The following is a 12,806-nucleotide window of genomic DNA, read 5'->3' as shown; positions in this document are numbered from 1 at the left end:
AAACGCCCGAGCCGTTTGCAAGGCTCGGGACATAACACCGCCTATGCAAAGAAGAAGAAACAGTGGTAAGCTGTTGCAAGAAGATTGCACAGACTGACTACAAGCAGCGGCATGACAAAGTAGCAACAATGGTGCATTGGAAGATCTGCAAAAAATATCATTTGCCTGTAAGTAAAAACTGGTGCGATCATAAAATAGAGAAAGTCATAGAAAATAATAAAATTAAACTGCTCTGGGACTTCAGAATTCAAACAGACAAGCACCTGCAACATAACACCCCAGACTTAACAATTGTCGATAAGAAAGACAAAAAAGTCTGTATAGTGGACGTGGCAGTGCCTGGAGACAGCAGAATAGACGAGAAAGAACTGGAGAAGATAACAAAATACAAAGACCTACAAATAGAAATAGAAAGACTGTGGCAAAAACAAGCAAGGGTAGTACCAATAGTGATAGACTCCTTGGGTGCAATCCCAAAACAACTGGAGCACCACTTGAACACCATTGGCATTGACAAATTTGCCATTAGTCAATTGCAAAAGGGGCCTTGCTAGGAACTGCTGCCATCCTGCGACGATACCTGTAATACCATCCAACATCCACATCTGCCTATCCCAGGTCCTGGGTAAGGACTCAATAGATAGACAAAATGCCAAATCCAGTCTGAACATCTGGCTGACTGTGCGATGATCCATAATAATAATAATAATAATAATAATAATAATAATAATAATAATAATAATAATAATAATAATAATAATAAAAGTCTCAAGATGTTGAAAGAGAAATAGATGGTGTCATAAACAGAAACATAGGCTAATTTGGGCTTTCTGTCCTCTCGTTCATGAAGAGGGAATTCTGGAATTTGGCTTTCCCATTTATTTCATTCTGTATGCTTTACTTCATGTCTAACTAGGAGAGGACTAAGGATCACGTAACCCCAACATGACCAGAGTGGACAAATCAGGTATAAAATCAGAGTGGCAATAGAATTGATCAAACATTTTCAAGTGAAGAAGAGATTCAAAAGAGGAAAGTTTGAAATAATGGGGAATACATACATATATAATTGATTATAGCTAAGTAGAATAGCCTGCTAGACTCTGAGAGGTATAAACCAAGAGGAGGAATGGAAATCAGCCATTAGGTGTTGTTCAGGACAATATGAATGATGATACGAAGAATGCTTAAATAAAGATCATAAGCTGAAAAGGAAAGAACAGAACAGAATCATTATTAACAACTAAAGAAATTTAGAATGAATAGATCTCTCAGAGGAGATCTACATGATATAAATTTGATGCAGAAAGGAAAGCCACTCCAGAATGCACTATAGGGAGTAATTGGGTACTGACAGATATGTAAATGTGATGACTTAGCATTCCTTTCTTGTTCTAATTTCCATGGTTCGTTACCTTTACTTCCTGCTGTGAACAAGGGAAAAATGTGTTTCCAAGAGTCTGCTTCTGCCTTGTTCAATGTATTATGGGCCAAAAAAAAAAAAAAAAAAATTCTGTGTGGACAAATATATAGATTGTTTATTTGCAGGCCCCATAGATGTCAACTGATCTGAAAGACTTCCTTAGAGTGCTCTAAGGGCCTGGTGTAGATTACCACTTCTATATGTCTTGAATTTTACTTACTTACAATGATCCTAATTTGCATCATTTGGGTCCTGTGACAAATTGAAAAATTATAGTAGCTACCCGGTGCTAAAAGATTTCTTTCCACAGCTAAATAAGCCACTGATAGAACATGAATCCATTCATGTGCTGTTTGTTCCAGGTAATTTGTAAATGTCTGTGTCTGGGATTTATGTAGCTATAGAGGGACAATTTTTTTGTATATACATCATAGATAGCCTTACTCCCAACTGTCCAGCCAGCAGAGTCAACCTATCTCAAGAGCATCAGACTGATAATGCTGCTGTAATAGTGAGTTCATGTCAAATTCTGCACATGTATTGTTGATCATTATTGTTACTATTATCTCCATTTGCCAAAATTTACACAAGATTATATGAATACATATATTGTTATAGGTAAACTCATTTGAAATTTGTTTATAGGTTTGATCCTATGACACTATTTTCTGTTTTATTCCATATATTTGGAGAGGTGTAAAGTAAGATAATAATTTAGGCATGCAACATAGTTGACAGGTGAACCCTTGCATTTTTTCCTGGTATACAAGAGGATCTGAAGCTCATAGATATATTTCCATGGATAGACAAATACAGGTAGTCCTCAATTTATGACCACAATTGAGCTCAAAATTTCTGTTGCTAAGTGAGACAGTTGTTAAGTGAGTTTTGCCCATTTTGCGACTTTTCTTGTCATAGTTGTTAAGTGAATTACAGCACTTTTTAAGATAGTAACATGGTTGTTAACATGCTTCCCCACGGACTTTGCTTGTCAAAAAGTCTCAAATGGTGATCACATGACCTGGGACCCTATAAACTTCATAAATATGAGTCAATTGCCAAGCATGTGAATTTTGATCATGTGACCATGGGGATGCTGCAACAGTCATAAGTATGAAAAACAGTCATAAGTCATTTTTTCCATTGTTGTTGTAACTTTGAATGGTCACTAAGTGACCTGTTGTAAGTTGAGGACTACCTTTAAAAATTTGTGGCTGTAACATGTGGAAAGAACTCCCAGACTTGGTTCAACATTCAAGAGTTCTGGGCAAAGATGTTTGATTTTGCTGATTTCATGATGGTTCAAAGAATTATCAAATTGGAAGGGTTCATTTTTGCCATTAACCCCACGCTATCTGCTTAGTACTGCATAAGAATCCAGTTGAAAGAAGTCTATCTGTGTAATTGATTTTATTTGAAAGGCATCTTGATTGGCTCTTTAAACCAACAGACTATTGCCTCTTTCTGCAAACATATTTTACCAGCTTCCCACTAAGGGCCAGAAATAGATTGCCCATTAATATTCCTTATTCCTTTTAGGTGTCATGCATTCTAAGTCTTAAAATCACTAGAAGGATCCATCGAGACAGATTGGCAACTTTTACTTTTCTCCAGCTACCCCACTTAGTGATGATTAAGATCCATTTCAAGCAATATGGACTCTAATTTTCTAACTTTTATCACAGCATGAAATTGCTGTTTAGAGCTCCTTTCGTCCACTTCATCTTTATTTCATATAAGATAATAGAAAAGGCATCCCTGCTTGCTTTTAAGATCAAAGTGATTGTCAGGTTCATAAAAAGAGAGAAAGAGAGATCCTGCAAGAGAAAAATGAACTCTGGTATAGAGAAAAAAAATCAAGGTATATCACTCTTTCGTAGGCATCTTTGCTTTGTCCTCTGAAGAAGACTAAATTTCTTAGATTATGCATTTGAAAAGAAAATAAGACAGAAATCATTTCAATCCATTGTTAACTGTCCAGATACATCACCTTTAAATAGGAAAAACAGTATTTAAATACCTGCCATCTTTTATCCAAGTTAAGTGTGGAAGTGTTTTTACTCTTATTATTTGAAAATAATAAGATGGGCCACATAATGAATGACTTCAGTTTTTATTCTGCCAGTAATTGCCAGTTAAGAGGAAAGGTGGTATTACTAATTTCAGTATTCCATTTTTAAAATTTATTTTTCTAATAATTGAATTCTAAAGTGCAATTGTCCAACAAGAAATATTCATAAATTTGACCTGTAACTAGCAAAGGTTAGAACTTGATCTCATGTGGGTGAAAACAAAGCACTGCACAGTGCTTCCTCCCCCCCTTTCACTTCTTTTCTATCTCTCACATTTTATCAAGTCCTACAAGTCTATTTCTCACTGCAATCCACATGGGGAATTTTCTGGAATGGTGAAAGATGCATAGATGGAGAACCAGTCCCCCTTTCCTGTGTGCACAAATGCACTTCCTGGTTCAGACTGTCACTTGGGAATCTACTTATGGATTTCCTATCCTATAATAGGATGCTTCCCAAGAGTACAAATGTTATTGTAACTATCCTATTCCAGGTAAGGCTTGGCAAATGAAAACATCAAAGCAGACTTTTTAACTATAGATATGGGTTTTATATGATTTCCTGTTTTTTTTTTTTTAATAAACTGCCTAGAATCACCAAAAAGGGTGCTTGGAATTAGGGAGACACATCAATGTATAACCAGCAAGTCGATCAAGAGCCAAAGTCAAATTAGTCAAAGGCCTACTCAAGAGTTTCAGAGTTATATCCAGGCACAAAGAATCATGAGATTAGAGCAGAGGTCCCCAACCTTTTGGGCACCAGGAACTGGTTCTGTGAAGAGAGGTTTTTCTGTGGACCTGAGGGGGTGTGGTTTTGTGTGATGCCTGCCTCCCACGGATGGAGCTTTGCTTGTTTGTGCGGACTGGTTGCTGGCATGCCGTGACCTGGTACCGGTCCATGGACCGGGGGTTGGGGACCCTTGGATTAGAGAATTCAGTCAGACCAAGGTTCACTGCAGAAGGATAGCTACACTGAAGCCTACAGCTTTGTTGCATGAACCACTGAATGTCTCCTCAGCTCCTGCAGGAATAAACCAATAAATGAATGAATCTCTGCTGAGACACATTAAACTGTTTTGGCTGTAAACTCACCAGGAGGAACCAAAGTATTCATTCATAAAGTGCTCTCTCTCCTATAACTGAGCACTCTAGCACCTCTTCACCTTCCAGTCACTGTCAGTACTGCTTTTCCTATAAACTGGGTGATCTTTACAGGTGAAATTTAATCAAAAAGCCAGATAGGGGACATCCCTTCTAGTGAGGATTGATTCTGTTTTTTTTTCTGTGCTTATATATTATAGCAGCAGATTGTTGACCTGTCATTTTCCCCAGAAGAGCCTTCTTCAGTAAGGACCTCAATGTTTGGCTAGTATCTTGGAGGTTCTCACTATTCTGTGATTTCTTACCCTGGAATGGTTATTTAGAACTGACTTCTTCTAAACCAAGAGTTCGTTCAAGATAACCAGCTAATTTTCACTGCATTCTTGAGCTGAATTCTCCAATCTGACAAGGAATGTCATGTTGAGGAGTAGGTACTTTGGTTTACTCTGGTTCACCTCTGTCTAGTGATCTAGCTGGAGCCACTAGCAGTTTAACATATTGTATAGCCTAAATCTACAGCATAATGCCAGTTTGTTCCAGATAATTTAGCAAGCTCCTCTGAATATGCATTGGATACCTCCTGCTTTCTCTGAAAAATGGTCTGTCAAACTCTAAACATATGTATATGAGGTTGCAGTCTACATTTAATACACTATTTCAAGCCTTTATACTCTGTTCGGAGTTGAAAGGGGGGAAAAAACTCCAGCTGGAATCAGATCCTGCTCCTACAATTCATCTATGCAATTCTGGGGCATAATGAAAAATGTCATTTTTAAACTGTTGAAAAACCATAATAAAAGATAGGAAATTAGACCCATAGTTCTATCATAGATATCTGCAGGATATGGTTAAAAAAATCAAGATGGCAATCACAATGATGTGATCAAAATGCGACAATTTTTAATGTTTGCTGCACATAAAAACAGGCGAAACTTCATTCCCCATGGATGTCTACTCTTTTTAATACTTTGCAGACACCTCAAAGTGCTATGCTGTAGCACAATCCCAATGATAGTCTTTGTCAGCCAATATGTTAAAGAATATATTTCTGTTTGCAGCTAGAATAGATGTTAAGGTAATATTCTTACTGATGTAAATACCGGTATTCAATAAACCATACGTATGAGAAAGATCAATTATTTCTACCAGCATCTTTCTATACCCGAATTAAGTGCTATGAGATGATATTTCCCTAGCAGAAAATATAAATGAAATAATTATAGGAATAACAGTTTGGTAAAGAGTTAGATAAAACAATGCCTATGTATGTGTGAATGTGAATAAAGATAGTCCTCGACTTATGAGCACAACTAAGCTCAAAATTTCTGTTGCTAAGCAAGACATTTGTTAAGTGAGTTTGCCCCATATTATGAACTTTCTTGCCAAAATTGTTAAGTGAATCACTGCAGTTGTTAAATTGGTAAAACAATCGTTAAATGAATTTGGCTTCCTCATAGACTTTGATCATCAGAAGTTTGCAAAAGGGGTTTACATCATCCCAGCACATTGCAACCATCATAAATATGAGTCAGCTGCCAAGCATCTGAATTTTGATCATTTGACCATGGGGATGCTCTAATGGCTGTTAAATGTGAAAAATGGTCATAAGTCACTTTTTCAGTGCTGTTGTAACTTCAAATAGTCATTAAATGGACTGTTGTAAGTCGAGGACTACTTTTACACACATAAGCCAAGAATCAAAGGATTTGGCAAGAAGATGGTGTGGATTTATTCTTTATTGTCCCAGACTGGAATTAATAAATTGAAATTATAAGGGTGATGATTTACGGCAGATGGCAGGGAGAAACTATTCTATAAACTGTCAGTTAAACACCTCTATATTGCAACTTCACAAATATTGATTCTTTGCAGCTGGCATCCTGACTAATTTATGCACTGAGGAAAATTGTTTCGGGATATTTTTTTTAAATTAAATAGGTATAAAACATATTAGCATGCAGGAAATGCCTCTTGGAATAATTAGAACAACCACAGCTTTTGCAGGATCTGTATGGCTGTTTTGAAGATCATCTCCACAGTCTCCACATGTGTACATTCAGCTCCTTTGCTTTACTAGCAGTTCCATGGGTGGAGTTATAAGCACATGAACAGATAAACTGAAACAGCTTTTGAAGCAGATGCGTAAGTGCTGCACAAGACATGGCTGCTTTAATGACCGGAAAAGGAAGACATTTGCATCCCATCATTCCTCTGAAATGGGACTTTATCTTCACCATAACATTGTAAAATGGGGGAAGTGCTTATATGCTTTATTTATATGCTTATTTAAAGGACATTATCTCACTTTCCTGCTGTATTATGAGAAGCTCAAAGCAGCTTGGGAGAGTTCAACTTAAAAGCTTACTTAGAGTTTACTTACTTACAGTTTACTGGAGATTCAGACTGATGAACTTAATATTGTAACTACAGCAATGACTGCACTGAATTTCAGAATAGTGTCACCATCTCTCACACACTTTTAATTACTAAGTGCAGATAGAATGATATTATTTATATTCAAGTATCTAGGGTAATCAATGGATGGGCTTTTCTTAAAATAAATAAAATTATAGGCTAAGCAAAAAGCAAGAAAATTGGATGCTTACCTCTAGTCATTACAATTCCTGCAAGAGATCTGTGACATGCATGGAGGGCAGCAAAGTTATCCGTCACTTCCTGAAATTTCTCTGTAATTATTTGGTACACGGAATCAGCAAATTCCTGGAAAGATATAACCAGAAGCCATTCTCTTAACTTGGCATGACCAAAGCAGTGGATTGCATCTTCAAGTTTTCTCCTTTACTCATAACAGCTTGTGCCACTAACTACAAAGAATAATAAACCGTGCAGTTCTTCTCTTTGCATTCACATGGCCTGCAAATAGAAAACACCTTCAAGCTGAGGATTGTCCTGAAATAGAAAAGGCAGCCACTGCAACGTGGCTGGTAAGCTGCATTGCACTATTAACAGTCTTTCCTTAATCCTACTGACATTTTTCAGATTGTGATTGCCTATCAAATCATTGTCGGCCAATTCATTTCCTTTCATTTTACTTGCATTCTGGCCATGATTTGTTGTAACTCAGTGTTGGTTTGAGTTTGTTTTCACTACTTTAGATGTTACACACTGCATACACAAGCTATTTCTTCAGTACAGAATACAGCTAAATAAAGAGTCATTAACCGAGGTAGGTGGCTATGGAAATAGAACTAACAAACAAATAAAATAATATTTATCTAGCCATGGTTATTGCTTCTTTTTCATCAGATCTGTCGTTTATTTCATGGACCAAGAAAGATACCCCCCCCCAAAAGGCTGATCCTGAATTAAGGCTAAAATAAAGTAAAGATAGTCCTCGACTTACAACCACAATTGAGCCCAACATTTCTGTTGCTAAGTGAGACATTTGTTAAATGAATTATGCCCCGTTTTATGACCTTTCTTGCCACAATTATTAAATAGATATTAAGTTAGTGACACAGTCCTTAAGTGAATCTGGCTTTCCCATTGACTTTGCTTGTCAGATCACATGACTTTGAGACATTGCAACCATCATAACTATGAGTCAGTTGCCAGTTGCCAGTTTCAGTGCCATTGTAACTTTGAACAGTTACTAAATAAATGGTTGTAAGTTGAGGACTACCTGTAAAATAGCAAATGAAACCAACAGCATCCTTAATATGGCTAAAGGAGAGTCCTTGACGATCATCTAATCCCTGAGATTTTTGCATTTACAAATGATTACAAAACAGGGAAGCAGATGTTTGACGCCCACAGAAGTTAAAAACAACACATAGTTTTTTGATAATATATAAGCTATTAATTTTATAATAGCATATGATTTTTAAGCTGAAAAACATTTGCCCATTTTTAAGGGTAAAGTCTTGCCACCAACCCAATCCCTACTTCTCTAAGGAGTAATTCATTACTCAATTCAATGTACTGCACACTGTCTAGCGTGGTTCTAACTTCTAAATACTGACTGAGATCCTTCTGTGTTTCTGTTTTGATAAATTTATGATCTGACTGCTTACCACATGTCTAGTATGGTCTAACCTACTGGAATTGATCTATGTCTTCCTAGACCACACACTTAAATACTGAAGTTACTTCTGGACTGTGTAGAGGAGGGAAAAGGCACATATGCCGTGGCTTTGATCTGCCATGTAGGTGAGCAGATGCCATCTCCAACTTTTTAGCATCCCACTGCTTCTCCTAAGTTCCATAGATGTAAGATCTGGCCAATACTTGCCAGCAATTTGTGGAAGCAAGAGCCTGAGCAGAAAAAGAACAGAAGCCTATTTAAATGAAGACCTGCAAGTAAACACTCCATGCGTTGGAAGCACCTCGCCTTCTGCTCTAAGAAAAAGTAGCTAAATCAGAACACGTTTCCACTGAGTGCTTTGTCTCAAAAGATTTGTTCACATTCCGCATGCCATATGGTTTTAGAGCAGCTATAATAATAAGTGTTCATTAATTATTAAGCTTTGCTGTAAATAAATACAGAAAAGCTGTCTTGCTGTCACAGTATGAGGAACAAGCCGTGCTTGCACAGATGTAAGTCATGCATTCTTTTTCCTGTTGTCATCTCCCCGATTCTCCCTCCTTCTCCCCATGCCTTTTTAAAGTGAATCTAATCATCACCCAAGCAAGATATGATCTCTCCTTCCAGTGCATAGACAACAAAACACTCTTGTAAAGTTATTTGCCGTCAATTCTCCATGACTATAGCTGTCCATTATGGTTCTTAAATATGTCTCACTTCCAACACCTTTCAGCTGCTTGAAATATTTTGTTTTATAGACTTCAATAATCTATGAAAGAAGCCTATGGAAAAAGGGAAAGGAATCAACATACCTATGTATACTGGCAAAGGGACATGAGGATGCAATTAGGATACAATAATTGGGAAAAATCATGGCTCCAATACCTCCAGATTTACTCCACCTTCTCCTAAACACATTATGTTGATCAGTCAGGACAAACAACCCTTTGCTTTCATGGTGAGGCTTTGTAATGCTGAATAGGTTTACAACAAGACATGAATCAGACAAGATTTAATAATGAGCACGTTTTACTTAAGAGGCTGAAGAAGATGGAAGTTTTGTCCTGTCTGATTTTTAGTATGCTATCAAGATAAACTGGAGAGGCAACACAGAGAAACTGTTCAGTCTATAGGGATTTGAATCTATAACTTGTCCATCTGAATTATGATTCTGAGTGTAGGATGTGTTGGGTTTGAAGAATAAAGTAGGTGTATTGATCCATCCATAGCCAATAATTCTTGTAACTGTGTTTACAGAGATTATTTCAGTTATGGTGCTGGAGATGGGAAGAGGGAGTGTTCTGAGGAACTTCAATAGCCACAGAGAGATTGCTTTTACAGGATACCTTCAAAGCCTAACAACTGTCATGTACTGATGATTAATCCATATGGGAGGTTTTGTAATGGTCAATAACTATGACCTTCTCATCCACTCTCTTGTAATACAGTAGTCAATCTGCTATTTACCAAGAGATAAGCTTGTAGTAGCTGTTCTCGCCCACTCAGTGGTAGACCTATTGTATAGCCTGCCTCCAGAAGTTGATGTTATGAACTTAATGTCTAATTTCCAGTCTTGTCTAGAGAAAGCAGTTTTCACTTCCATGAGACATTCATTGGTTTCATTCAGATTTTATTGCTCTAGGAAACTTGACTGCCACTAAATGCAAAGGTAAATATACTGACAAGCGATCAAGCATTTTGTTATTGCTTATTTGGGCAGCTGTTCAATTTTTGGTAAATTTGAATTACAGGGTTTGGACTTTAAAGATTTCTATGGAGAATTTGTCTAAGAATCACCTGCAACAATACTATCTGCTAACTGAAATATTTAAGATAGATGGATATAATCAACAGTGGCACTGTGAAGATCCATCAATACAAAATAGATGGAGAGACACTTTCAGCCTTATATTAGGCTGTTCTGGGCCTCATTTTTGGACATGATCCACACAAACAATCTGTTATTCATTAATAACTTCTGCTGTTTATTAATTGCTGCTGATTTTTAAAAATTCCTACTGTTCAATGTCAAGGGATGTAACGTGTTTAATTATTTCATTTTAATTCTATCATTCTAACTTTGTGAAGTGCCTTGAAGGATAAGGAGAGAAAAATCTAGATTTACAGGGAAATTCTTTCTTAACATCAAACATGATGGACAGTCAGGCCCAAAGAAAATTAACCACTAACGGAAATTGTGATAGGTTCCTGCATAGAAAAAGGTGAGAATGATTCAACCCTATAAATCAATAAAAGAAAACGTATTCTTTTTTTTAAAAAAGATCAAATTATAACTTTAATTTTTTTCTAATCCCACTGTCTGATCCATTATTCTTTCTATAATGTCCTACTTATAAGCATCACATTTACAAAGAATTCATTAACTCAGAGGGACATATAGCTTCCGGAAGAATTGTTGTTAAAACATTAGAAAGAACAAATACATTTTAATACTGGAGTTGGATATTCCAGGAAACCCACTTTTCTTCACTGAATTTGGCAGCAAATTCCAAAGCAAATGAACACAAAGAGATCAAATCATGGCAAAATAGCCACTTGGCTTGAGAGAAAGATGATAAGAATTAGGCTGAGAAAAGATTGACTGAGAATTTTTAAAGATCAGTAAATTTCTTGCATGACAATCAGAATAAATAACCTATGTTTGTTAAAGAAAAAAAGAACACAATCTAAGAAGAAAACAAATTGATTTTTTTAGAGAATTGAAACATCACCACTTACTGCCCTCCTTTTATTTTTCCCAGAGAGTTTTTTTTATAAAGTCTATCACCATTTAAATCCTTTTTTCTGCATTGCCAAAAGAAAAGGCCAAAAATGTTTTCTTGCCTTAGCAAAATCTTTTTGATATTCTTAGATTCTGAAAGCATAGAGCAAGGCCAAGATAGCCAGAAAATGTCTTTATAGGAAGAATTTATGTTATCTTATAGACCAGCGTCTCCAACCTTTCCAGTTTTGCAGACCAGTGGATGATGGTGCAGCATGAGTGGCGGACAAGTGCACGCGAGCGCAGCTCCATTTGTGCAAGCATTGTGCATGCTTGCCATCCCACTGTGCATGTACTCACCCACTGCTTCTGCAATCCAATTCTGAACAGGCCATGGCCATGTAGTGGGTTATGACCTGGAGGTGGGACCTCTGTTGTAGGTGGCCAGAGCTAGCATTTGGGGATGTTTTATTTAGGTTTTATGATTAATTCTTAATTCTTCAGTTTTCATGGATCTCCCAGAGAAACTCTACAGTCATTGTTCAGCAATCTTGATCTAAATGTGCTCTAAGGGCTGCAGAATATTGGAATATGTTGTTGGTTTCCTTGAACTAGTAATACAACAATAGCGAATTTGATAACTAATGATTTTCTGACCTTTTCTGACACCCCAAGTAGGCTTTCTGATCGGGTTTGACTCTGGCTTAACTGTCTTATAAATGCTTTATCCTTTTATTTTGTTCTATAAAGAAAGCTCTATTTGTTGATTATTTTGATAGCTGAGAATCTCTCTTGCGAATGTGACTGTTTCTGAATCTGTGTTTCTGAATGTTGCTTGATAGGCAGCAGTTGGAGAAGTCCATTGACTTATTGTTCACCCAACTATTAATTTATTTTGTTTGTTTGTATCCATCCTTTTCACAAATAACCCAAGACAGCAAACATATCCGACATATCTTCCTCCTCCTATTTTCCCCACAACAACAACAACTCTGTCAGACGGGTTGGGCTGACAGTAAGTGACTGGACCAAAGTCATCCACATGGTGGGTCTAGAACTCACAGTCTCCTGGTTTCTAGGCCAGCACTTTAACTATTAGGGGTAGAGAACTTTGGTTCTTTTATGCTCGTGGACTTCAACTCCCAGAATTCCTGAGCCAGTCATGCTGGCTCAGGAATTCTGGAAGTTGAAGTCCACGAGTCATAAAAGAGTCAAGGTTGCCTACCCCTGTACTAGGCCAAATAGAGTCTCTTTATTTATCAGATTAGTAATCCATTTAACTTACTATCATTTGCATCAATTGCAACACTCCAGTATTTCAAATAAAAGATTTTTCATGGTTCAAAATCAGAGGTCTCCAACCTTTTGGGCATCAGGGACCATTCCATGGAGAAAGGTTTTCCCATGGGTCAGAGAGTGCGTGGTTTTGTGTGCTGCCTGCATC

General features: G+C 37.0%; 1 protein-coding gene across 1 annotated transcript in view; it reads right to left on the bottom strand.

Annotated features, from left to right (window-relative positions):
• Positions 1 to 12,806, bottom strand: part of ADARB2 (adenosine deaminase RNA specific B2 (inactive)) — a 325,410-nt gene that overhangs the window by 80,599 nt on the left and 232,005 nt on the right. Inside the window, exon 4 of the mRNA XM_039352480.1 lies at positions 7,202 to 7,316. Within this exon, the coding sequence (XP_039208414.1) occupies positions 7,202 to 7,316 (115 nt within the window). The remainder of the gene's footprint in view (positions 1 to 7,201; positions 7,317 to 12,806) is intronic.

The sequence above is a fragment of the Crotalus tigris genome, unplaced genomic scaffold (genome assembly GCF_016545835.1).
Source record: "Crotalus tigris isolate CLP2741 ecotype Arizona unplaced genomic scaffold, ASM1654583v1 scf7180000018435.730608, whole genome shotgun sequence".
NCBI classification, from domain to species: Eukaryota; Metazoa; Chordata; class Lepidosauria; order Squamata; family Viperidae; genus Crotalus; species Crotalus tigris.
This window is presented reverse-complemented; position numbering and strand designations above follow the sequence as displayed.